The 27,547-nt window shown below is 50.4% G+C and overlaps 1 protein-coding gene across 1 annotated transcript; it reads left to right on the plus strand.

Moving 5' to 3' along the window:
• Positions 1 to 15,967: 15,967 nt before the first annotated feature.
• GASK1A (golgi associated kinase 1A) lies at positions 15,968 to 20,738 on the plus strand. The gene is made up of 4 exons (XM_034060715.1): positions 15,968 to 16,780; positions 18,964 to 19,086; positions 19,346 to 19,449; positions 19,883 to 20,738. The coding sequence occupies exons 1-4, from the start codon at positions 15,968 to 15,970 to the stop codon at positions 20,094 to 20,096; spliced, it is 1,254 nt and encodes a 417-aa protein (XP_033916606.1). The 3' UTR covers positions 20,097 to 20,738.
• The last annotated feature ends 6,809 nt before the right edge of the window (positions 20,739 to 27,547 follow it).

The following is a 27,547-nucleotide window of genomic DNA, read 5'->3' on the forward strand; positions in this document are numbered from 1 at the left end:
GGCTTCGTTTTTGGATGCTGTGCAACCTGAGTTCATGCTGTTCACAAGTGCGAGTTTGGCTCAACCTTCACTTTGTGCAGCTGACCCCTGTGTCATATTCTTATTTTAAATAAATGAGGAGTTGGTCATGTTTTCCTCACCTCACATTCAATGATCATGAGCCAGTTTGAGTGGTCTCCAGGTAAGTCTTTGTAGCAAACACTCCTTCCTCTCCCCAAAGCTTTCAGACCACTATGTGCATCTGAACTGGAGAACTCTTCCACCTGCAGTCAGCTATTCGTGCTGATCACCAGCCTCAATATTACACCGTTGCTATGAGCCGAGAGCCACTTCCTCCTTCATGAGCTGCATTGACCTAGTTCTTATTATAGAAGAAGCATTTTTACCATGTCCCCAGTGGTCTTCTTGTTTGAGGCTATTTTCCAGGGTATCTTGTTCTGTCACTGTTTGGGAGCATCATTCCTTCTATACTGTGGGGAGAGGCCCTGGCCTGCCATTGTGGTCCTCAGCAGAGCTGAGCTCTGCTCACATCTGCTTTGGGGTGCTCATGGAGGTGGTGTTTTGGGGTGCTCATGGAGGTGGTGTTTTGGGGTGCTCATGGAGATGGTGTTTTGGGGTGCTCATGGAGCTGGTGTTTTGGAGTGCTCATGGAGCTGGTGTTTTGGAGTGCTCATGGAGGTGGTGTTTTGGGGCAATGTGCTGCTGATAAATGTTTCTATGGCAGGATCTCATCAGGAAGCTCTGCTTTGATGAAAACTCTGGGTGCTTTGAAAAAGTGTAACTGTGTTCATATTTAAACAACATGAAAGAACATTGTCTTTGAGATCAGCTGTCCTTTACCTAAGCACACACACTGGGAGGGCACAACGTACAAATACCCTTCTCAGCAGTCAAGATGTTTTAGAGCCACTGTTTGAACCTCATATTTACAAAAGCCATCAAACCAAAGAAAGGACCATTGCTTAGCTGTGTTAACTGCATTCAGATGTTATATTAAGGTGATCTAAAGAAAGGATGGGAAATAGACTTGAGGGCTTTTTCCTTCTTACTTCTCTTCCTCCCTGGAGCCCCTAAATAACTTTTAAAGGGCTTTTTCTTCTTTTGTTTTGGTTCTTTATCTTTTATTTCTACTGCTTGTCTCATTTGCATTGCACATATTGAGTCTTGGCTCATCCTGGAAGTCTCTGTGGATAATGGGGAAAAAAATCAGAGAGTTTACACACAGTGAAGTAAATTAAGTCTGACTAGCTGAAAGTGGCATCATTTTTGCTCTGGTTGCTCAAAGCCTTTTCAAGGTCCAGGGAGAGGCTGGCAGGCTGCAGCTGTTGACAATGCATACAGATCCTCATCCTAGATATAAGCAGGCTTCCACAGCCACCTGAATGTGACCTTGGAAGGGAAGATGTGCATGCAGTGGACATGCCTGGCCTCTGCTGGCAGTGCCACTGTTGTGCTGGAGTGGGAGAAAGCATCAGATACCAGAAAGATGTGGGGGTTGATGTGCTTCTCCATCCCACAGCTTCACAAGTAGGGCATGGGCCCTATCATGGCACAGTCCTCTGGCTCCTTTCATTCTCCCCACTCACTGGGTGGTTTCGGGTTGCTCTTCCGAAGTCAACACCGTGCATAGCTCAGTTGACAGGTAGGAATCACCACTTGGCTGTGGCTACACTGACTTCTCATTGGCACTGGACTGCACTAGAGTGTGCCAGCATTCCCATTGGGAGCATAAGCAGTGCTTTGCTGGGTCAGACCAGTGATCCCTCTACCCCAAGCCTGGGTCTCTGGCACTGTTGTAGGGAGAGGACATCAGTCCCTCCTCTTGCAGTTCCCCAGCATCTGCAATAGCAGGACTATGGGTGCTGAAAGATAAACCCCTGTTCCTCTTAGTAGATCTTTTACATCTACTGTCTGTGAATTTGTTCAATCTTTTGAGCCTGCTCATGCTACCTCCCTCCAAAACCTTGTAGTAACATGTTCCAGAAATTGGCTGCTGCTGTGTAGGAAACTCCTCTATTTAGTGTTTAAAATCAGCCTCCTTCCATAAGAACTAACCAATGTTAGAGACAGGAGATGCTATTCAGCCCCATGGCACTCAACTTGGAGGTGAAAAGGAGTCCTTGGAAAGCAGGTGAGTTGTGATGGGTCCTTGTTCAGAGCGCTGTGACTTGGTGTTTGGAGGACCGTCAGAGTCACAGTTAAATGTCAATGTGGGCAATAGCATCATAGAACAATTATTCCAGTAGGACACTTAAAAGCATCCACATACTGCATGGTGCAAAATTAATCCTATAGCAAATTTGAGGCTGTGGGCAGAAGGAAGTCCTAATACTGGGTCACAGGATGAGAGTGCTCAGGATCACAGGCACTGCCAATAGCCCTGGGGCACTGCTCAGGCAGGAAATTCAGTGTCCTTATGGTCCTTGGAAGCTGACCTACAGCTTGGAGCAAGGTATCCCCTGACAATGTGACCTTTCTGACCAGTTTACTCAAAGCCTGTGAGGGGCTTGGCTAAAGGGCTATTTCCTTTCATTAGGAGATGATACAAAGCAGTCCATGAGGGAATGGAAAGGACAAATGCTCCAAGCCTTCAAGTTTCCCCCTCTCCCCTCCTACACTGTCCCATGGGGTTCCCACCCCACTCCCTCTCCTGTCTGAAAGTTCACAGAACCCAATTCCTCAGATTATAGGGAACTTTCTAATCGTCAACCTAAATTTATCCATGACCAATTTATATCCAGGAGGTTCCACTTCTTGCTTCTGTAACCACATGGTTATCAGGAAAGATTCATGAGCCCATATGTTGGTCAGGCCCTTTGTGCAGCAGCCACAATTCAAAGCTTTCGGATTAAAGACTGCCTGATGACTCCATGTGTTAATGCATACGTTTTTCTCCCATCCTGCTCTCATGGTGACAAAGGCCTTTCCCTAATGCAGAGGTATATATACACAGCCAGTACAGTGTCTTTGTGGACCCAACTCAAGCATATGTCACTGACTCCTTCCAGGGAAAGAAACAGATTGCTTCTGTCTTGTTTTCTCTCTCTTTTTTGGGGGGAGAGGGAAATGTTCTGTGCATCAGCTTGTGTCCATTTTGGTCTTGTTTCTTTCTGCCTGATCCGGTAGGTTAGAGCTGGAGGTCTGTTGAGATGCTCCAAGGGGAACCAAGTCATAGTTCAGCCTGATGCCCCCTGGCTTGGACACTGGTGCAGTGAATCCAGGAGGGCAGGCTCTGCCCCCAGCATCTGGCCTGTTCACATAGTAGGAAGGTTCAGAGGTAGGAAGTGAGGTTTCTGTCCTTGGGGAGGTCTCAGAGCCACAGCCATGCTCTGCATGGAGCCAGGGCACTCAGCACCCATGCAAACTGTTCCAGCCTCATGCTAACGCTGACTGTGTTGCTCTGTGCTCCTGCCTGGCTCCATCCATGCTCCCTTTCAGGCTTCCTTTACAGTCATCCCCCTGCAGTTTGAAGCCATGCTCAGTGTGGACCATGCAGGGAAAGCTTTGTTCACCCTGCCCCTGCCTTTGAGGTGCAGAGCCCCACTGTGGTCCTTGCCTCTCCTAAAGCATCTCTGGGTAAGATGAGCTTGGACAGCTCTTGTTCAGGAGACCAAAGGAGTGAGCCAACCAGCTCTCTGAACCACCAGTGCTGATTCTTAGCCCCTCTAAGCCCAAATAATGAGAGCAACTGTTCAGGATATCCTTTTTCTGTGATGCTATACAGTTCCCAGGCTTGTCTTTGGCTTTTCCTAGCCACCTTCTGTGCATGTGATGGCATTGATGGATGGCTAAAACAAAGTCCTCATCAAGAGGGAGTGAAGAGTGTAATGATCACCAGCTAATGTGGTTTCATGGTCAAACTCGTTACCTTCCTGAGACCACAGCATCTGTGCTAGCAGGGCACATTTGGGTGTCTCCAAGGCAACGGGCACAGCACCATATGCCAGTTGGATTTTGAAGATGGCATCATTTAGAGGGCTTTACATACGAGATGAGAAACTGTGTCAACAACAGATCTCAACACGAGAAATCAGTGCTAAAGCTTCTTTATGCTGAGGGGTGGAATTGTTCTTCATCCAACATGTAGTATTTTTAAACAGTGACCAAGTTAAGGATACACAGACACACACATGCATTTAATTGCTGGAGTTTGCAGATGGTGCTGGATTAGTGGGATAGTAAATAATAGAGATCTGAATCCCTGGATTTACATGGTGACAGTCCAAGAAAATGGTGTTTCTGACTCATCTGAGTGCTGGGGTTTGTATCTAGAAAGGAGATTCATAGAATCACAGCCTGGTTTGGGTTGGAAGGGACCTAAAACTCATCCAGTTCCATGGGCAGGGACTCCTTCCTCTAGACCAGGTTACTCCAAGCTCTGTCCAACCTGGCCTTGAACACTGGTGGTACCAGTGAACTGAGGAACTACCTGCCTTGCAACAGGAGTAAAGCAGCATTTCCTTGTGCCTATGTGCAAGGTGAGAGGGAGCAGGCTTGAGAGAGACTTAATACTGGATATTGTAGCTTCTCTGCCCTGAGACCCTTGTGTGAGATGGGACTGGTTTGGAGGCTGTGTGTATTTGGAGGCTGTATGTTGCCTGTAAACTGGGTGCAGTCCCACCTCCCTGCTCTCCTCTGTCTCCCTTGGCTCCCTGCATTGTATGGTAGTTTCTTGGAGCTTGGACCATCCCTCATCCTGCAGAGATGGCATCGATATGATCCAAGGACCAGCCCCAGTGAAAACAAGGGAAACCTCAGGGATTTCTTAGGTGTGAGAGTGAGCTGGCTTTGTTTTGAGCTGTGTGAATAGCTGTGAGGTACAATGGATGCATGACTCTATAGATTTAGGGGGGGCTTCCTGGACCTCCTCAGGAAACAGCTTCATAATGCACTTGGTTCTTAGGTCTGGTTGCCTTTTTAATCTGATTTTTGCACTGTGAATATCATTTAAAGAAGCTTCTTCAGGGGAAGGAGGGCAAAATACAATTGAGATTTCAAATGCTGAGATGGAAGCATTCGTTTCCAGGCTCTGTGGGTTCATTGTAGCAGTTTGGCCACTGATCCCTTAAGTCCACCTCCCACAGCAGCCATCCATGCCTGTGTCTGATGGCAAATCCCTCGAATGCCAGGCGTGCATTTCAAGCAGTTATTTGTATGGAGAGCAATCCCAGGAGAGCAGCCGGAATGCCTGTGCTGTCAGTCAGAGCTCGGGATGCTGCTGCCCCAGCAGCAATCGTTTTGATAGAGAATTGCATGTAAATTGGAGCATTGCAAACATAAGAAAGGGCAATGGAAACAAACGCTTCCAAGGTGCCACCAATGAGTTGTGATGTGCAGGGTTCAGCCTTGGGAGCCCTGCAGGTCCCTTCTCCTCAGCTGCCACTGGCCCAGCAGCCATGGGCTTGGTCCATCTCTGCACCAAGGATAACCCCAGGTTATTGCTGACTACCTAATATCACTAATTCTGTTAGAAATGTTAGGTTATTGGAGGACTGCCTTCAAGGAAAGTGTTTTGACATTGAGCCATGGAATAGTTAGGGTTGGAAAGGACCTGAAGATCATCCAGTTCCAATCCCCCTGACATAGGCAGGGACACCTCACACTAAACCATGGCACTCAAGGCTTCATCCAACTTGGCCTTGAACACTGTCAGGGATGGAGCATTTACCAACATGTCCAATGCTGGTGTGTCCAGGACAGCCAAGGAGGGACAGGGAGCTTGGCAGCAGCAATGGGAGGATGCAGGGCTTGGTTTCCATACCCTTTCCTCATGTCCAAGGTGGTGTGAAGTGGGGCATGCTGAAGCTGAAATCAGACTCATTGCTTTTGTGTGTAACCTTCATTCCACTTCTTAGCTATAGTTTTGAGTAGCAATGAAAGGGGTTGGGAGATGTACCATAGGAAACATAACATGCACTCAGTGAAACCAGGCAGCCACTGAGGTGGTTGCACAGGTTGGAGAGCTGGAAACCCACCACACCTGAGATGGTTTCCTCCTGTCCCCAGCCTGGGCTGGTGGGGGCTGAAACCACTGTCAGGCTGGAGCAGTTGGTGGCATCACCATCCCCAGACACTGATGGGTTTCATTTGGCTACAGCCTGGGGCTGGAGGGGGAAGTTTATATGAAAACCAAATGCTTTGCAGCCCATCAGCTGCCTGTATGCCCTGCTTGGCCACGGAGGGCTGGTGGAATGCATTGCTTTGGAAAGCAGTGCCTCCAGCCCCTCTTCTCCCTTCGGTCAGAGGAAATGGCATTCAGGATGCATGCTGTAACTGGGTTTGGATTACAAAAAGATGGAGAAGAAAAAGCATCAAGAAGGGCTTTTATTGTGAAAAAGAGACTCTTCCAGAGCCCGTTCCCCCCTTCCCAGCCTCCCCGTTCCCCTCCCCACAGGAGGTGGGTCTGGGATGAGGCACAGTTTGAAAACTCGCAGCTGAAGTGTGCGGGGTGTGCACATCGCCTGTATGTCATCAGCGTTGTGACTGGGGCAGCAGGGAGTGTGGGGAGCACCATCGGGTGACAGCCCCTTGCCATGGTTGATGGCTTGGGGAGAGGAGGCTGATGAGCTGCTGCGGGATTTAGGGTCCTCAGTATTGCTGCTTTATGAACACTTGTGTTTTGAGGGGGTCCTGGTGCCCCATGGCAGTGCCACAGGCGGCTGGCACCCGGCTCAGGATGTGACCATGTGCCCGTGAAGAGCGCAAGGAGCAACGCGTTGGCTGGTGCTGTGAGACATGGTAAGATTGGGGTTTCCTTGCTGACGGGCAGTGGGTGGTGATGCTGGGTCTGCTCAGGGACACCAACCCCATGGGATGAGGTGCAAGGCTATGGCCTGGCTGTCTCTGTTGAGGGGGGAAGTCTAGTGGGATGCCTCCGAGGGTACGGGCACAGTGAGGCAAGCAAGGCACAGACCCACTCCAGCATGTGTCTGTCCTTCTTAGCACTAAGGGTGGACAAAGCAGACTGTAAGGATGTGTGTAAAGGCAGTGCCTGGGGCTGCTGCACCTAAAGGCACTGCTGTTGGCCAGGGAGGCAACTACTTGTCTCAGCCAAAACCTGTCTTTTTTGAGAGCCCTGGTGGCATCGCTTTAGGCAGGCAAAGAGCATGGGGCAAAGGCAGCGCAGTGCAAATAGAGAGCACAAAGATCCCATCCGTACCCGTTTGGTCCTCACAATGCACAGCACTCATCAGAAAGACTCAAAACCAGCCACTTTGGCAAGGAAAACCTCCCCTCCTCCCCTAAGAAATGTTGCATTTCCCTGGCATCAGCAGATTTCCCTGTATCCGCAGCGTGTTCCAGACCTTAGGGTGGTTTTTCATGTTGCCTGGGGTTTGTGCTCAAGTTTGCTCTGTCCCTTGGCAAGCAGTTTCTATATCCATCTGAGCAGACACAAGCCAGCTGGGCTGGGATGGGGACCCCACTGCTCCCATTACTGCTGTGCCACCCGGGATCTGCAGTGGGGCCAGGGTCTCTGTCTGCTTCACCACCTCAGCCCTTGCAAAGCTGGCATGGGGCAGGAATTGCAGACGTGTCTGATGAATGAGCCTGGTGCCGCTGCCAGAAACTGGTGCTTTGGTGTCAGTTGTGTTGTGTTCTGAATGCTTTTGTGTCCTTAGAAGTGTGGTGATGACTCAGAGCATCTCTGGGAGCACTGGGGCAGTGCCAGCCTTCACCAGAGCGTGAGCGTGTGTATGCAGGGCACTAATGTGCTTTATACTTTCTGTCCTACAGTTTACATAGGGTGTCTTGAGTTCCTTAATGAATGGACTTTAGCAGCAGGATAAATAGACAAGACTTTGGCTCCTGCCACCCATTTTAGGGTTGGAGATAACTACTCCCTATCAAAGGAAAACAGAAGGCAGCTCTCCCTGCACCAGCTTTATCTGCTTTCCTGTATGAGCCTTTATTCTGAAGCCTTTCAAAGAGCCTGTAGCCTGTGGTGTGATCTCCCCTCTGAGAGCATGGTATCAGTTCTAGCCAGGGGTTCCATTTTGCCTTGGCTTCTGTGAGCTCCCGTATTGACTGCTTTGATTTCACCTGGGTCATCCAGGTTTGCTCTGGCCACCTGTAGGCAGGGCAGCAATGGTCATGAGGAATAAACTCAGGCTTGCCCCAAGCACATTGTCTCATTGCTTCATTGCAGCAAAGCCCTAAGCAGAATGCTCCAGGCAATTCCTGACTCTTCAAGATCACCAGGATAGTGACCACTTGCAGAGAGCCAGAGGGATCCCTGCTGTCAGCTTCTGTTAGGACAGAGCATGGTGCTTGCAGCCGGATCCTGGCTCTGTACGTGCCTGACCTGCAGGAGCAGTGAGCGCTGGGGGATGACTGCATTGCAGAAACATCTCCTTTATTCTGGTTTCAAAACCTGCCAGCGAGTCATTTCCAGCCCTTCTGTCATTCCCCGAGTATGAGGCAGCCACAATAAGAGGGGCTGATTACACTTTATTAATCCTCTGGCATAGGTGCCAGATGCCCTAATTCCCCCTTCTGTTTCAAATGCTCAATAGCTCCAGTCCATCTGCAGCTATTTGCCTTGCCCTGATGGAAAAGGCTCTGTTTTGGAGCCAGGCTTGATGCTTATATAGTGTTTGCTCCAGGGGGTTCGCTGAGTGAAGGAGAAGCAGGCTGGAGGGTTACATGCTTCACCTGGGATGGGGTCTGCAGGACACAGGGGCAATCACAGCCAAGCAGTGAGCAGCTTTCCTCCCCTTTTTTCCTCTTTAAGAAGAAATGGCTCATATGGAGGAAAACAGGTTATAACAGGGTTATCTTCCTGCAGCAGAGGCCACAGCTTGCATGAGCAATTCTGTTCTGCAGAAAGCCCACAGGGCTGAAAAGCCCTGCTGTCCTCTTCATTCCTTTGCTTTGGAATCCCACAAATGCGCTTTCCTGCTCTCCAGGAAGGGAAATATCCTGACAGGCAGCACAGGGAAACCCAACCAGACAACTGGGGCAACCTGTGCTGAGATGCCAACAAGAGAATCCAGCGCTGCCCCTCACCAACACCCTAAAGTGGGCTTGCAAGGCCCTGCTGGGCACCAAATAGGCACCCCTGTGCCCTGCTGCTGATCCAATGGTCAGTAATGAAAATAATGGATCAGAATCCTCTCCCCTTCCCAAATGTAGGGAAAAATGTGACCCCCACTACAACAGCTAAAACAGGACTGGGTGCCAACGTGTGTAAGAGTGTTCTAGTGGCTTTCCAGGCACTCACCAGCAGCACTGGAAAACTCATCAAGAGGGAGAGGAAACCAAACGTGATCTTATTTAAAGCTTGGTTCTATTTGAATGCATTCCTCCCATACTGAATGCAGCCCAGAGCATGCTGCAAAAAAGATGTGGCTTTCTAGCCCTTCTGCTCCTTGCTATGTGTGGAGGAGCCCAGGCAGTGTAATCCTATGGGATATGCCAGGCCAAAGCTGGTGAGTGGTGCAGAAGTACAGCAAGAGACACTACTGGGGTAAAGGGGTTTGTGAGAAGGGGACCCAGAGTGGGTCCCAGGTTCTGGATCTGACTTTACCCAGTTTGGGAATCCCACAGGAGGCATCAGTGTGAGCCATTGGTTGTGGCTGGAAACAAAGCCCTGTGCACCAGAACCATCGATTCCCAAGTGCTCCAGGGAACAAAGCATTTTGCAGAAGAAATCCAGGCATGTTGAGGCAGTTTGTGTGTGGGACTTGAAGGGAAGGAGTCCAGCCACAGGCTGCTGCCCTCCTCCAAAGCATCCTCTGCACAACCTCTCCTGCACAAAGGCAAGACTGTTCAAAACCAACGGGGGCATGAGGCACAGATGTTGCACAAAGGCAAAGCCACATCTGTTTCACTGGGAAGGGGCCCCCTTCTTGCTGCTTCAGCAGGCAGATGGGAAAGCTGCTTTGAAAACCTCTGGAGCTGAGTGCAACAGGATGGCTGGGAAACTGGGATGAGGGGAGGGAGGAAAGGGAAACCTTGGGGGATCCTACACAGCAACGAGCTGCCCAAAACCACTGCTCTTCCTCCTTTCATCCCTGCCAGGAGTTCTAGGTTGTGCTTGTCTCACGTAGGTGTGAGGGCTGGAGGAATGAGCAGAGAGGAGGGAAGGTGAGAGGACCTCCCTAGTGATGCTAGCAGGACAGTTGTGTATTCAGGGCTGCTCAGACCCTGCTGTCTCCTGTGAACACAAAGGTCTGCAGTGATCCGGATGGTTTGGATGCAGGGTGATACTGCTTAACATAATGAGGCTTTCAATGGTGAAAGGTGATGGAGATGTTTGCACATGTAAATAGAGCACCCTGTGCATCTCCTGCAAGACAGACAGCAGTCTCATAGGAGATGTGTCACCAAGGAGTAGAAGATCCAGCTAAGAGTCTACAGTAAATGTCCTGACTCTGAACTTAAATAGGTAAAAGAGAAGGTGTTTGAAAGCTTTTAGTTTGCTTCCTTTAAGCAGAAGTTTGGCATCCTGGAGACTTTATTTTTGTGGTGCCTTGTGTTGCCTTCTGTGATTAAACTGGAGAGGTCCTGAGCTGTGCTGAACAAGCATTGGGATGAAAAGCTCCCTGTCCATCCCTTACAGAGCCAAGTGTTAACTTCCTGCAAGCTGTGAGATTTACAGAGGGGAAGTGAGGAGAATTATGGATCTCTCTTTTTTCTTCGTGTAAATCACAAGATTTAGGGGTAAGGACAGAGTCAGCACAGGAAAAGCAAGGCCTTGCTGGTACCCTGCAAGGCTTTCATCTACCCCAGGTCCTTTGTAAGATGCTGAGCAGGACATTTGGGATGCTGAGAGCCTTGCCTCTCCTGTAGGCTCCTCCTGGGCAGGGGTTATGAGCCCTTGTTTTGGCTGTACTTGTTTGGTCTCTAACTGAGCTGTAACCAGCCAGTGTAATGGGAAAGGCACTGTTATGTACAAGGGCTGGGATTTCCTCATTGCTAAGAGCAGTTTCCAGCAGTGGCTGAAGATTGTGTTCAAAATGGCATTTTGGATGATGGAGCGGATGAGAAGAGGCTGTGCTCTGTGGCTGGGCAGAGAAGCACCTCCCAAAACCAGCAATAGTGAGGCTGGCTGAGGGGGATTGAGCAAGAAGGAGGACACCTCACACCTGAGGAGCAAAAAGCTCAAGGGGCTCAAGGCAAAGACACCAGGTTATTACTAGAGAGCTGTGGAGCTCCAGGGTTTCTACAGTTCACTGCTCCAAGGGAAGAGCTGTGCAGGCAGTGTTACTTCACAAGCTAAAGGAAGCATATTGACACCATCCCTTCACAGTCAGTGCTCAGAGTGAAGGGTACCAACAGCGTTTCACCCCTTCCTGTTGTCCTGTGCTAGTGCAAACCATGCTGGTCTCACAGTTAGACTATGAATCATCTTGAGGCAGAAGCTTTGCACACTGTCCAGAGTTTAGCAAAGTACAGCATGTTATAAGGTTTCACCCTGGCAATTTAACCTGGTTTTGGTTTTGGACATGCTGGTGGGAAGGTTTGTGTGCCAGCTATGAGGGCTTTGCTGACTCTGCATGGAAGGACCCACCACCATGTGCTGAAACATCATCTTTCCATTGCCCAGTGCTTGCTGTGACTTCCTTGTTGTGCAATGTGTGGAAGCACAGACAGAGCTGGTGCAGATCTGCTAGGAATTACAGCCCCTTTGATGGATCATGAGGCCAGGTGAAGGGCCATCCATTCCTCATGCCCTATGGTTATCCAGGTGCAGGTGTGTGGTGGTGGGACCTGGTGCTGTTCCATATGCTGGGGGTGCAACAGTGGACCTGCCCCCAGGCAGCCACTCTAAGCCAGGGCTCCCTTTGAGGCTGGCAGCCATCATTTAGTAGCTGTCTTTAGTAGATTCCCACTGCAAACCATCTATCTTCCCTGAGCAGGATGATGTAGGAAGGTACTTAAGCACTTGAATGATGGGCAATGCATGCTGCCAAGGATTTCCTTCTGCTCAGGCTTGCCCAGAATCAATCCGGGGGGGCAGAGCTTTTGTCCCCTTCCGTATCCTCAGTCTGGTTATAGGTCCCCAGCAGTGAGCTTAGCCCATGTGCCATGCCCTGGACAACACCAAAGGGAAGAGGCTGCTCCCCTCTCGGATCTGGTTGATGCACCAGCTCTCAGCCTCTCTCCCTGATGCACCATGTGTTGAGCACAAGGCTCTGGAGACATTCCCAGAGGTGGGGGGCAGCCAGAGGAGCTTTTCCAGTTGCTTTCCAGGTTCCCTTTGTTAACACTGGTCACAGTGGGCTGCATCTCCTCTTGCCCAGGCAGCTTTGTGGTTCATTGGGTGGGCAGCTCTGCCTGTTTCACCTCCCATGCAAAAGATGCCCTTCGCTATGTGCATCCAGGTAAAGGCACATTCCTGCTTTTAACCTCCTCACCAGTGGCCTTTGAGTCCTCTGAGCTCAAGAGGCCCAGAGGCACATGGCTATGGCCAAGGCATCCTGGCTCCCTTGGGCACCTGATGGGGATGGTGGGATTTACTGCTGGAGAGGTCTGGCAGTGCTGGTGCAGGGCCAGGAGCACTCTTAGATACCAGAGGAAAGCAGGGACCAATCTCACTTTAAAAGCCATGTATTTCCAGGGCATCTATCTGGGTTTAGGGCTGTTCCTCTTGCATTCCTGGGTAATGAAGTTTGGGGTTTGTTTTCCTTTTATTTCAAGCTCAACAAAGCCAATTTGATGCACATTGAAAAGGAATTGAAACCAGGCGTCTCTGCTCCAGATTCTGCCAAGGTTCAGGCATCCCGGGAATACAATGTCAAGGATAACTCCACCCCCCAACCACAGCTTTATCCCAGATGGCCAGGCTGCACAGGCTCTCCACTGTGCCTTCAGGAGCCCATTCACGCTGTGTGTCCCCCTGATGAGTGAGGATATACATGACTTACTTATTGGCATCCTGGAACAAGCAGTTCCTCTCTTAAGCCTTTTTATGGGCTTTGCCTGTAGCTTTCCCACTGGGAAAAGGGTTTGATTTCTGGTGAAGACATCCTGTACTGTCAGTGTGTCAGGCTGGCAAAGAGCTCTACGTATGGTTTGCATTTGGGGCTGAATGGAAGCCATACCTGAAACTGCAGCATTTTGTACTTACAGCATGAGCTCAGACAAAGTCTCAATGGAAAAGTATGTATCCTGGGCTTGTAAATACAGCTTTATGTGTGCAGTGCTCAATCATGAGGTGATCTGCAATATCCACTGTCAGAAACAACACAGGGGCTGTCCTTGGGCTTTGCTTCTTTCTTCCTATGGTTGATGTGGCAGGAAAGCCTGAGCAGTGCTGGGTGGTGGGGAAGGAATGAAGCCCTAACTTATGGTGCCCAAACCATAGCTCACTGTCAGAAAGGCAGGGTGGGTTTGGACAATGGTGATTCCCCAACCACTTGGACTGTAAGCTGACCTGACATTCAAACCCCAGCCATCACTGCCACCCTTTTGGCACCCACTGCTCTCCAGCTGTGGATTATAAAGGAGTTTTCCTGCAGTATTTCCAAGGTTCTCCAAATGGATCCTGCACATCTCCCTGCCAGGATACTTGGATTTTTGGCAGCCAGGCTCTTTGCATGCCCAGGGATGGGGTAAGTGACCAAAAGGTTATTATCAGGTGGATAACAGCAATGATCACCCCATGAATCCTCTGTGCAGAAGAGGGTTGTGGGTGATTGTGGTGAGAGCAGTGTGGGTTGTGTCTCTCAAAGGGGTGGGATGGGGAAGGCACTGGTAAAGGTTGTCCATGGAGCATGAATTGGGAAGGGAACTTGGATGGATGCAGATGGGAGGACTGAGATTTAGTTAATCCTGCCCATGGAGATTAACTCCATAGATGTCATTGCAGTGAATTCAGCCTGGTTTGAGGCTGGAGGGGACAGTGAAGCACTTACAGTGATGACTTGAAAGGAGTATGGATATCAGGGTATCAGGATCTGGCATTTTTACCCACAGTGTTATTTTACAGTGGTTAAACTAGGGTTTAGACATTGCACCTCCCCTAAACTCTTGCTCAGGATGCCAGACCTGGACTGGGGGTGCTTGGGAATAAGTCTGTGTCTGCATTTGGATAGCTGAGCTTGGGTGCTGCCTGTGTTGGTTGGTGTTGGCTGTTGTTCCATAGCAAATCATTATCCCATCCAAGTGGAGCATTGCAACCAGCCACTTGACAGCAGTCCTGCTGCCCCTTGGGGCTGCTCAGGGGGTGTTTATGCTCACCCCCTGACCAGAAAGGGGCCTAAGGTAGTAACTGGGATAGGACATCATTCTCTGAACAGACTCACCCTGAACTAACTCCTTTTCACTCTGGGGTTAAAGGGAGAGCTAAATCAGGGGGTGCCCTGGCAGGTCCCAAAGCCCTGTAACAGGCAGAGGCCAATGTAAGCCATGGGTGAGTGCAGAACTCGGCCTGGAGGATGTATTTTGCTGCATTCCATTGCATTTCTGAGAGAGAAACAGTAACCTGAGAGCTATAAAGCTGAATCACTCCAAGTGCACCATCATTGTTCTTATGAACTGCAGTAAATCTGCTCTGTCCTTGGAGGAAAACCCCAGTGCTGCCAGTGAGCTGGTGCCTTCTCTTCATCACCTTGGCTGATGTAGTGCCTTTGGGAGGGATGTGGCTCCTCACCATGGGGCCCTCTGAAGCACCCTCCGTGCAGTGAGGGCATGATGGATTTTAGGGTGGTGTGGGATCAGCTTATGAAGGGGCTCATGTGCTGGGGGTGTCTGGGGCAGCTCCTCTTGGGGCTGGAGTCATGCTGGTCATGGGTCCCTGCAGCCAGCAGGAACCTGCAATCCCATGGCTGGAAGTGCTTCTGCTCACCCAGCTGCTGTCTGGAAGCCATTCTGGCTGCTGGCTCTCACCTCCCTCCCATCCCTCCCTACGTTTTCAGCTCCTTTTCTCCAAGCTTTTCCCCTCACAAACGATCTCCTTCCCCTCCTTTGGCACTGTGTTGTCCTGCTGTGTCTGCCATGGATGTACTTCTGCTTCCAGAATAAATAACAGCAGAAAAATGTATTCACTTGGACGTTCCCTTGACTTCCAGAGTGGGTTTGAGCCACTTGGAAATGCCTCTTGTAAAGCAGAGAAACAGCACCAAGGTACCTTTAGCTGCTCCAGCCCAAGCCTGGGTGGATATGGCACCGGTACAGTTGTGATCTGGGGATGGGGTGGGCTGGGAGGTTCTCTGGGTGCTGCTCCATCTCTTCCCCTGCAAGGGAGGGTCCTGTGCCCCAGTGCTGTGTGCATGGGATTGCTTTCAGCCCAAGGGGAGAGAGGAGATTAGCAATGCAGGAAACATGCACAGTATTCACTCACAGCTGCCTTTCCAGCCTATATAGTTTTTATAAGCCTCTACAGATTATAAAGTATGTGTAAAAGGAAGGAGGAGGGGAGCTATGTGTGTGAAGATACACACATCAGAGCTTGGTAGCACTTATCTAAAGGTGGTTCCTTAGTGCAGGACATCAGATTTTAGGTTCCACAAAGAGCAGTTTGCGTTCTAGGCTGTCACAGCCTCTGACTGGTGCTTGGAGCTGCCTGGTGCAATGATGGGTATTGCTGCAGAGGCTGTGTCTCAGCACGCACTGAGATGTCCTGCAAAGGAAGGCATGGGGATCCAGGTTACCGGTTCAGTGTGCAACTCACATAGGAACCACTGAGGGTACCCAGGGTAAGGTCTGAAGATACAGATCTCTTAGGAGCTGGGAAATGCTCACATGCAGCCAGGAATCTGCTCTGGTTTTGTGGGTTTTTTTTTACTCTTTGTCATTTCTTGAGTCTTTAAAGCAAAATAATTGACCATGAAGAATTCATTGCGTTGAGGTTGTCCTGTACATCAGTGCTGCACACATGGCAATGTCTGTGGTGGCTCTGCCCATGTTCTGACTGGCTTCTGAAAGGGCTGCAGCTGATTTCTAGCACAAAGAAAACCCCATCAAGCTTATTGACAGCTCTGCTTGCAGTGTGGCCATCCCTGCCCATAGAACCTCAAGGGTAATGCTCTCCCTTTCCCTACAGGTGCAGCGACCATGGAGAAGGACAGGGCTGAAGCCTCCTGCCCCGGCAGCCCTCGCAGTGCTGCTGGCCCTGGCTCTGCTGGCCCTTGCCCGCCTTACCCCCCCACCACATCATCCCCTGCACCCACTGCCTGCATCATCCCCCCCAGCCCCATGGCAGGAGGTGGCTGCTCCCCTATCCAGGGGACGAGCCCCCAGTGGAAGGGTCCCTGTACTGCAGGAGCAGCCCCATGGCCGGGGCCGGAGGCAGCGGCGAGGGGCAGCAGGGGATGCTCCCCCATGGTTCTCTGATGATGACCTCCAGAAGATGCAGCTCCTGGCCAGCGGGCAGGTGGTGTCCAAAACCCGCATCCCAGCCCATGGGCAGGTCCTGCGAGTGGGGCTGCAGGCCATAGGGGATGCTGGAAGGGACAGCGCACCAGAAAGGGACTGCCAGGACGGGCACTGTGGGCTCATCAAGCGTCCCAGGGACCTCTATGAGGTGCTGGCTTTCCACCTGGACAGGGTGCTGGGGCTGAACCGCAGCCTGCCCGCTGTGGCTCGGCGCTTCACCAGCCACCTCCTGCCCTACAGCTACACCAATGGCTCCCTGCGACCCATCATCTGGTGGGCACCGGACCTCCAGCACCTGGAGGATGCCAACAATGACCAGAACTCCTGTGCTCTGGGGTGGCTGCAGTACCAGGAGATGCTGCGGCCCCATGGACCAATGCCAGCGGATGGGGATGCTCCCTGCTCCAGCATCCCACGTGGCGAGTGGAGCCGCTTGGCCCTCTTTGACTTCCTCCTCCAGGTAGGACTGGGGTGATGGAGAAACCCATCCCTCTGGCTGTGCCACCCTGTGTGCCTGCCTTGTGTGACTGTGGGCTCCTCTGCGGGGTAGCACAGGGCTTTGGGATGTGTTTTTACTCATTAGGTAACAGGGAGCAGCAGAGCTTTGTGCAGAAGCAATCACAGTCCATAGGCAGGGTTTGGATGCAGCAAGTCTGCTCTTATGTGGGTGAGCTTTCTCCCATCACAGCTGTATTGGCTCTGCCTCACATGGATGCCAGCAGCAGCTCAGCATGGGGCATTCCTGGGGACAAGCAATGTGTTCTGCATCAGCCCTATCAGATCCAACTCCAGGGATGTGCTGCTGGTGCTGGAAATCAGGAGCTCTGCACCTTCATATGGCGCTGCCTTCCTCCTCCTCCTCCTCCTCCTCCTCCTCCTCCTCCTCCTTGGCTTTAATAGTGCTTAATCTTCTGTCTGGAAAATCATACCCTGCTGCTAGGAGGGATTACAACAGCATCCCAGGGAGTTATCATTTCTTGGAGGGCAGCTGTGAGGAGGTAAAAGTGATTTCTATGGCAGAAAGCCTCTTTGGGCACCTTGGGGCTGGAGCTTTGGTTATCAGACAATGGGAAATGCCTAAAAGGGCAAGTATTAAAACACAAAAACAAGAAGAAGTGAAGAAAAACCCACCCAAAACTGTTCAGATTTGTGTTCTCTATTCTATCTCCTTTTCTTTTGGCTAAGCCTGGCCATTAATCTTTATAGCCTCAGACTATGGCTGGAAGAGGCGGAACAGTGCTGAAACAGCCAGAGAAATGAGGAAATCAACCAACCCCTTCCCTTCCCCAGGCCAAAATTCCATCAAGTGCAATGGAAAGGCTGAGGCTCCAGGAGAAAGTATCTGGGTTTAAGGAATCTTTGTGGGGCTGAAGCAGCGCAATGATAAACCCAAGGGCAATCCGCAGGTTTCTTCCATAGCTCCAATGGGATCCTCCCATGTGGAAAAGTCACATAAAGAGGCACCAAGTCAGCAGGATGTGAAATAGCATCTGACAGAAGTGGCTTTAACCTCTCAGAGCACTGGCTGGGGAAGGGGAAGCTGCGAGCTTGGAGCCTGCTGTGTGTTGGCATTGGAGTCTTGGTTCTTTCCTTTGATTAGCCTTGAAATGTGGCTTCTTCTGTATGGGTTTCTCTTGGTGTTTGCCACAAGGGAGCACTGCTCTCAGTGCAAAGCTTTATGGAGGCAGAGCACTGAGCCTGGTGGAAAGGGGGCAGCTGCTGGGGGCTTTGTCCTGTGTTTCAAAGGGTGAAAAAGGCATTGACTCCAAAGCTCTGCAGCCGCATCCATGCCCTATGGCATCCCCTTCCCATCCGGGGGGAAGAGCAAGGAGGTTTTCCATGGGGGAAGCCATCCCAGGCTGAGCCACATATGGACTGTCTCCTGTTGGACCCAAGGGGATGCTCTGGTGTGGCTGAGCTTCATGTGGGTTCCAACTGGGGCTGAAGGGGAGCTTCTCATGGGGCTTGAGCTTGGATGAGAGAAGTGTGGCTCACTATTTGTGTTCTAGCAGCAAGACCCAATGGCCCATTTGTTGGAGCCATTTAGGCTCTGATGAGGAAAAGAGCAGGTTCTGATGAGGAAAAGAACGTGCTCTGTGTAACACAGAGACTGCTTTTTCCCTTTTCCATTTATCCATTCATCTTTCCATTAAGAGCTGCTCAGGTAGGGATAGATGAAAGGGCAGATATGTTACTACAACCAGATGAAACCATCATCCAGTGCACCAAGACTTGGCCTGAGGAAAATACATCTTTTTGAGGTTCCAAACCCTAGGTTTCCTTGGCTGCTTTTGGGTTTGGGGTGTTCTGTTTGCATTCATTGCTGTGTACATCTTCCCTTGGTTTCACCTGGAAGCACAACCCATTTACACTGTGCAAGTATGGAGTGTGCAGAAGGTGTCAGAACTCCATTGGGAAAGCCTGTCTCTTCTCCAAGCCAAAGGGGTTTACAAGGCAGCTCAGCTTCCGAATGCTTCCCTCCCACTTTCTCACTGGTGCATGCAGCTTTTCCATTTGATATCTACTGTGGATTCTTAGATCCCTTTTATTTTCATGGGAGCAAGGAGAGTTGAAAACTGGACCTCCCCATCCTGGACACACAATGTCTGGTTTGGTGTTAACATCCCAACGTGTCTCCTGCAGGTTCATGACCGCCTGGACCGCTACTGCTGTGGATTTGAACCCGATCCCTCCGAGCCCTGTATGGAGGAGATGCTCCATGAGAAGTGCCGAAACCCAGCGGAGCTGGTCCTGGTGCACATCCTGGTATGTCCTCCCAGACCCCAGGGGCTGCTCTGGGGGTAAGATGAAGGAGATGCTTTCATGGCTGAAGTGGCAGCAAAGGGGATGTAGGTCCCATGGTGATGCCAGGTCCATAGTGGGTCCTGGTCATGAAGGGACCTGGGCTTTGGCAGCTGCTGACCCCCAGATGCTTTCAGGGTTTCTCAATGCATTAAGAACCATCCTGAACCCACACACTGGTGGTTTCCTGCAGTAAGTGAACCTCCTCCCATCCCACTGTCAGGTCCGGAGGAGCGCTCCATCCCGCCTGGTGTTCATTGACAACGCAGGCAAGCCACAGCACCCCGAGGAGAAACTCAACTTCAGGCTCCTGCAAGGCATAGACAGGTAGGAAGGGGGCACATCCTGGGGGAGGGCTGAGCTTGCACATGCAGGATGGACAGCAGCTCCATGTGCCCCTGCTCTGAAAGTAGCTCTTCACCCTGCTCTGGGTGGCTGAAGGCAGTCTCCAAAGCCTATTTCCCCCTCTCTAACTGGCAGCTGCACAAAAATGATGAATAATTGGGTATTTTAGTGTTATTTGTGTCATTACCTATCAGGCATTTTGACACACTATAGGCCCTTTGATTTGGAGCTGGTTTGGATCCCTTTCTGATGGAGCTGTTCTGCACATTCATTATGGGCAGAGCTTTAAGGAGGCAGCTCCTCATCCCGTGTTCCTCTGGGTGGACATGCATTCCTTGAAGCACAGGGTGACATTAGCTTGGCTGCTGCCCCCCTTGGGTAACCCCTTCTCTCCATCTCTACTCCTCCACTGCAGCTTCCCTGCATCAGCCGTGGCCACGCTGCGGTCGGGCAGGCTCCAGAGCCTGCTACTGGAATCACTGCGTGTGGACCGGGAGCTCTGGGAGAGCCATGGTGGTGCTGAGGGCCTGAGACCCCTGCTCCGGACCATTGACAGGCGGGCACGCATCCTGCTGCGGCACATCCGGGAGCACAACCTGACTGTGTTTGAGGACACATCCCAACAGTGATGGATGTGCCTCATTGGGGGTGATGTGACACTGTGGGTGCTTGGGGCTCCAAAAGGGGTTTCCCATCTCCTTGTAGGATGCACTGGAGAAGGAGACTGGATCACAGGGAGTGGGAAAGAGGAGGAGACATCTCCTGAAACAACCCACAGCTGCTTAGGAAAACACAACTGTTGTCAAGTAATGGGTTTTCAAAGGGAGAGCACATCCATGGGGTTTTTGTGGTTCCTTCACCCCCTACCCCAGCAGCTTTGAACACCAGAGGCTCAGACAGTTAAACAGCCTATGGGGACCCTGGGAAGGGTTAAAGAAGCAATGAGAATCACTGCTCAGGGCTGCAGGAAGTCACTGTCAGCCTTTCCATGGCTTGCACTGGGCTTTTGGATGATGCCTTTGCTGTTTCCAGGGAGGCTGGAGCAGCATGGAATAAAGCAGAGGGTGCTTTCTAAGCAGGGACAAGTGACCGGAGCTGAGCTCTGTCTGTCCCACATGGAGGAGGTGACGTGTGCCTGGGAGTGAGGATAAATCAGCCTCTCAGAGCCCATTTGTGCTGTCCCCAGCGAGCACCATGTGCCATGTGCTGTGCCATCCCATTGAATGTGGAATCTGAAGATTTAAATCCCTCACTTTCCCTTTGCTGTCAGATTAAAGGCAAACCCACCCCACTTGTGGAAAGGGTTTCTGCCTGTTCTCTTAGGCATGGCTGGGAGAAACATTCCAAAGCTCACAGAAATGCCTCCTAACACAAACCCCAGGCTATTTCAGCAGAAGGAGATCAAGTGTAGAATGATTTGGCACCTACAGCAGAGCCCATCCTGCTCCTGTCACCCCTTGAGCTTGCCCAGCAGCAATGGGGCACAGCAGCATCCCAACCAGGCACGTCCTTATGTGCCACAGGGATGGGCTCTGTCAAAGCCTCTCACTCTCTGCAGTGTTTCCCAGCTGAGGCACAGTCAGTGTGTGACTGCACCAGGAGTCACTTGTGCCTTTGGCAAGTCAGATAGACCAGGATGGGCACTGGGTGCTTTGCCCTAGCTTGGGAGGACATGGCCACGGATGCAGTGGGAGGGGAAGAAAACACAGGCGTCGATGCCTTCCCTGCTGCATCCCTCTCAGCATCATGTCAGGTTTAGAGCCAGCAAGGGGATACTTTAACACCCTTGCTGATAAGCACAAGCAATTACTGCTTTTTGCCTTTCTCCTCTTGCTGTAGAGAAGATGAAGTGAGGCTCGGGTGACATGAATCAACAAGAGCAAGTGCTCTCAGACTGCCTCAGCGCTCAGCATTGCAAGAAATCAGTGTCCAGAGCACCACCAGCATCGTCCTGGTGTCCTGCTCTGCAGTTAGCCAGGGAAAGCCTTTCCCCAGCACTCTATCCCATGAGTTATCACCTGTTTGACATGCCATGGGATCGATGACTGTTGAGGAAACCCTGCTAAGCCCAAATCCTGGAGATCCATTACTGGGACTTGAGCTCAGCCTTAAGCATGGAGGAGAAAAACAGAACCACAGCTTCTCTGGGCAGCCTGTGCCAGGGTCTCACCACCCTCACAGTAAAGAACTTCTTTATATCTAACCCAAATCTCCCCTCTTCTTGGGTCCCATGAAAAGCCATCCCCAGGCATGGTCTTAAGGGAATAAAGGAGGCTAACTAACATAATTAACAGGAGCAGCAGTGAGGATGTGTAGCATCAGTCATAGCCATAGTAAGGAATGTCATCAGAAGAAAGGTTTGCATCCCATATAAGCAATGTTCTCAGCAAGAAGCAAGAAGGTGAGGCACTGTTTGGTGGCCAAAGCTGGGCTGGAACAGCAGCTTCTGACTTGCCTCTGGGTGCTGCTGCTTGACCTCAACCTTGCACAAGGTAATGGGGATTTTCCTAGGGATTTTTGCATTTCCTTAGATATAAGTTTGCCAGCTAAACACATATAGGAACATCTGTCAGCAGTTATGATGTGCATAGAAATCACTGTTGCTTAAAGAGCCATGTATGGATAAATGAGAGAGGCAAAAGCCATGATCTTGCTGAGACTGATCATTCATCTCCTTTAATTACTCATTTCTTCCGTGGGCTTTAAAGGCACACAGGCTCTGGGCTGTTGTCACAGTGGTTTGGAGCAATCCCATGTGCTGCTCTTGTGTCAGCCTTTGCCATGCAGTGTTGGGTTCAGTTTGCTCCAGCTATGAATGTGTCATATTTCCTGTGATAAACCTGCTTTATGGGTTTAGGCTGTAGTAATAAAAATGCACTCAGTACCATGCTTGACAAACAAGAGCTGGTCTCAGCAATGAACCTTTTTTAACCAAACTTCAACGGGCATCATCACAGATCCTGTTGAATTGGGGTATGTAATAAATGACATGGACCAAGCAGCAGTCCCACGGCAGCTCCTTGCAGAAGGGCATCCCTACAGTGTCCTTGTGCAAACCCTTGGCACAGTGGGAATGTGCTGCTCATTGTCAGTGCTTGGGGAATGCAAGAGAGAGCATGGACATGCATCCTCCCAGGGCTTCATGAGGAGGAATGTGTTTCTTTCCACAGTGATCCCAGTGATCCCATCAGGTTGCCCACAACCCTTCAGTTGGCAGCAGATAGGGCTGGGGGAAAGCAGGCAGAGGCCAAACTGGCTCAAACCAACTGAACACATGCACATGTATGCATGCACCCTCACACACCCTTCTGCATGCATGGACCTGCATATGCACACAGATACACGTGTGCACACACATGTACATCTCCCCCATGCATACACACACATCCCTCATGCACATGTGCATATGCATGCATCCCCTGCCATGCACACAAACAACACCCAAACCCCCCCTCAGGCACACAGCTCCTGTTCAGCCTGTTCTTAACCCCCCAAGTCTGCCTGCTCCAATGCTCTGTTTGCCTCACCCTCCATAACCAAATACCATTTTCTTGCATTTAAGGACCACTTCTTGAGCTGCCCGTTTGGCCACAGGACACCAATGGCCTCTGCAGCAGCCTGAGCACCCACTGGGGGACACCACCAGTGGGGTGGCACTCGCAGGTGACACAGACCCCACAAGGTGCTTGACAAAACCCACTCAAGCATCCCTGTGCTGCTCAGGGGAAGTATGGGCTGGCTGCTGCCTGAGAGGCAAGAGCGAGCGAGTAAATCCAAATGTATGGTTAAATCACTGGATATAAAAATAATCTGGCTTTTAGAAAGCAATTTATTTATGCTTTCAGTGCTTGCTTAAATATTTATGTGGAAAAGGAAAGGAAAAAGTCCACTCCAACATAGGACTATCGCTGTAGTGGGGCCTTTAAGATTAATGGAAGTAAATTAGCCTGATGTTTTATTTACATCCAGCAAAGCGATAGATAAACTCTCCTCGTGATGGATATTCTTCATTAGCTGGGTGAATGCCTAAGGTGCAGCTCTCGACGTTGTTTCTTCCAAGCACTCAGACAAACACTTTATCAAAAGAGTATAAAATTGCCCCGAAACAAAGCAGATTAATGACCAGTGAAGGGAAGATCATTGAATTTATTATACAAGTAAAGCAGCAGCATCACTGGTGCTTAAGGAATGGCTTATGAGGTAACCAAGGTGTACAAGAGCATGGAAGGGCTAAGCCCCCCAGATTTGCCATCCTGGCTCTGCCTGCTCCCTAAATAGTCCTTCATGGAGGGTTCATCTCCGTCCTCCTTCCCTCCCCTTGTGTCTGGGTTTTGTCTAACTCTCATTACAGCTTGTGAACATATTGTTTCCTCCCAGTTAAAACCCTCTCAGTTGCTATTGCAGCAGTGATCATTGTATCAATAACAACAGCAATAATATATAGGACTTCTCCTTTTTGATCCCCAGCATTAGCCCTTTATGGATCCCATGTGGCTCCTCCAGCAGTTACCTCTGGAATGGTAATTAGCTGTCAGTTAAGGCAAAGGGGGAGAAGAGACCAGGAACCTAGGGAAAACATTCCTTGTGATGGGAATTCCTGTGCTTGTGACATGTGTCTGAGGTCTCTGTCTCCTCAGGTGTGAGCTCAGGTTCTCAAGCTTCAGAAGGGATATTTGGAGTGCAGGGATGACTGATAAACACTGATTTAATGGGTGTTATGAACCTCTGTCTCTGAGTGCTGTCTCCAGCAGCTGGCATTGGCCCAACAGGCTCTTTCCCCCATGCTTGCCAAGAGCATCTTTAAAGTTTCATCTCTGGACCAGCAAATTTCAAGAGCATCATTAATTCCTTAATTCCCTTGCAGGCCCTGAGAAGGGCTGGAAGCATCTCCTGAGTGTAGTTGTGAAGTATGGGTGACCCCCACTGCCAGCCAGCGGGCAGGATGGTGCTTGTGTCCCCATGCATGGGGTGGCTATAGGCAGCGCAAGTGCTTCCAGCTTCCATCTGCAGCTTGGGTTTGGATGCTGTGTGAGGCACCCAGTCCCCATCCCTGGCAGAAGGGAAACCAGGGCTTGCTTTCTCCATGCTGGGCACTGCAAGCCCTGCACTGGAGAACACTCAGGACTGATTTGAACACCATCCTCCTGCCCGTGCTTCCCACCAAAGGCAGAGCTGGTGCCTGAAGAGAGGATGAAGTGGAAGGGCCGATGTCAGCCCACTGGGGAGGCTTCAGCTATGGAAAAGGGCTGGAAAGGGGTCTCAGTGCTCCTGGCTTGGGGATGAGGCTGGGGGAGCTGGACATGATGTTACCTTGCCAATCCCATGCCACAAACAGACAGGAAACTATCACTGATACAGCACAGCCAAGCTCCAGCTCTGAGCTGAGAGGGGACTTTGGGGCAGGCTGGGGGCAGGCTGTCTTTGTTGTAACCAAAGACCCCCGTAGGCTGTGTGGAGATGTTGGCATCACCTGAGTGCTGTGTACTTCAGCTGTGCTTAAAGAAGCCTTTTGATAGCAGCAGTGAGGTGGTATTTGTCCTGCTTTCTGCCTCCACAAAAGCAGGATTAGGACATCAGAAAGTCCATCTGCTTAATCTTCCTTTGGAGGGACTTGGGTAAAGAAAGGGAAGAAAGAAGAGGGACGAACAGAGCGCTGACAGTGGGTAGCTTGTGTGAGCAGATGTGGAAGAAGTATTAAGGTAACATATCTGAGCTTATCACTTGTGCTCTTGAGGTGTCCTCAGACTCAGCCTTCCCTGGCTAAAGCAGGTATTTTTAGCACTAGATGACAAACCTGAGTCAAACACCTCTGCTGTGGTCCCTGCACAAAACCAACACACAGCAGAGATGCTGGTGCCGGTGTTGTCAGTGGGCTGATTCTGGACTTGCTCAGTGAGTAATGTGTTTGCTTCAAGGGCAGTGGTGGGTTACAGTGGGCAGTGGAGGAGACAGCCACAGGGACAAATGGCACAAGGCTTTGTCTGACCCCATGCAGCCCTTGTACAGTTCTATAATGCAAATGGTGTGCTCCTATAAGAATAATAATGGGCTGCCGAGGATGCTCAAAGTATGGCAAACTGTCCTTAACCCTTTATTTAAATCATTATATATTGAAAAATCATTGCTGGTATTACAGGGAGGCTGAAAAGCTACCTTTTCTTGAGTATAGGATCAATAAATTGTTTCCTTCTTCCCTGTATGGAATCAACACCATTAAATCATCCTGGTTTATTAAACAGGCAGCACCACCCAAGCACAAATGACGAAGCTAATCCCAAACCTGCCTGTGGGGAGCTCTTTTATCCACAGCCTCTATGGACTTCAAGAGCTTAGCCAAGTCCCTAAACCCATGGTTATTTATTAGCTGGCACAGCCAGGTTTTGAGCCCCACAGAGGCACCCTATATATATATTATATGTATATATAATATATATAATGTGCATAATATATATATAAATGTGTATAATATAATATAATATGTATATAATAAATGTCCCTAGGGCATTTATTTCTTCTTGTGAATTATCCACGAGGAGCCCTGGACATGGTTTGTACACAGCCAGCTATTAGTCAAATCTGACACCCCACATGGCTGTGTTTTGCCCTAATACTCGTCCACCCTGCCAGGCAAGCCCCCTCTATCTGCATCCATAGCTCCTTAGCCTCCATCCCCTGCCTCAGGGTTCTCCTGCCTGTTGCCTTTGGGAGATGGAGGTTTGCATGGGTTTTGCCTGAACACATTCCCACTGTTCTGTGATCCTCTTCCAGTCTGGAAAAGACCCTGTGCTGGGATTAAGCCTCCACTCTGTTGGAGCACTGAGGGAAGTTATTAAACAAGAACTCAATATATCCTTTGTACTCCTCTTAAACTAATAAACAATAGATGTTCTCTTCAAAGGGAAGGGAACAACTAATAAAACACTCCCAAGCTCTGCCTTTCAACCCCAATAAAATCCCAGCAAGGCGATGCCAAAGTGATGCTGAAATCCAAGCATTGAGCTCGACACCGCAATGCCAGCCCCCAAACGTGAGCAGAATACAGCTGGTTTTGCTGTTTGCTATGGAAAAGCAGGGGTTTGGTGGGCTTGTTCTGCCACTTTTGCCATCAGGTGGCTGAAATGCTTCACTTCAAACCTGGTAGTTAAAGTCAGGTCTTTGATCTCCTGCAGAGAAGCCATCAGGCAGTCCTCAGCTCCAGGTGTGATGTGGGTTCATGTGCATTTCAGCAACACAGGGGTAAAACACAGTGTGTACTCCATAATCTGATTGACAGTCCCCATGAAAGAAAGCCTTTGGCAACTGCCCCTGGCTGTTCATTGCATGGTGGCTCAAGACAGAAGAGAGTAAAGATGGAGAATGGAGGGGGACATATGTAGCACCTCTGAGATAACTCTTGTATGGCAGAGCTCCTCTGTATGGCCAGAGAGCCTGAAACTCACACCTCAAGGAGGAAATGACTGACAAATGGTGGGGTTTGGGCCAGCACATGCACAGGACACACTGCTCACTGCTGGTGCTGTTCCACAGCCCTTCACCTTGGCCAGCAAGCAATATGAGAGCAATATGTCACTAAACAGAGAGGTTTGTGGTACCAAGAGCAAGCTTTAATCCCACATTTGAGATGGGAAGTGGTGCACCAGTCCCAGTCTGGACCTGGGAAAGCCTGGCTTACAGCTGGGCCACCCAAAGGGTAGATTCAAAGTGGGTTCAGAGGGGTGTTGGAAGGAGGGTACACACTGTGTACCCTCAGATAGGATGCAAGTGCCATTTCACACAGTGGAAATCCACACATCGCTGTGGATTCCTGGTTTCTTGATCCTCCTTTACTCCGTCCCACAGCTTGCTTGGTCTGGACAAAGGATGAGGAAGCAGAGGATAAGATCATGGAGGAGCTGCTTGGCAGAAGCCCAGTCCCAAAGCATCATGTTTCCCATGCCAGGGTGGTGTGTGCTGGGGCATCTGAAACACAAAGCCTGGGGACCAGCCTCATGTATTGCTCCAAGGGCATCTCTCCCAGAGCCTCTTCATCTCCTCCTGTTTTGCCTCTATGTCCTGGCAGCCCCTTGGTCCTTCCCCTTGC

This window comes from Melopsittacus undulatus, chromosome 1, assembly GCF_012275295.1.
Source record: "Melopsittacus undulatus isolate bMelUnd1 chromosome 1, bMelUnd1.mat.Z, whole genome shotgun sequence".
Lineage (NCBI taxonomy): Eukaryota > Metazoa > Chordata > Aves > Psittaciformes > Psittaculidae > Melopsittacus > Melopsittacus undulatus.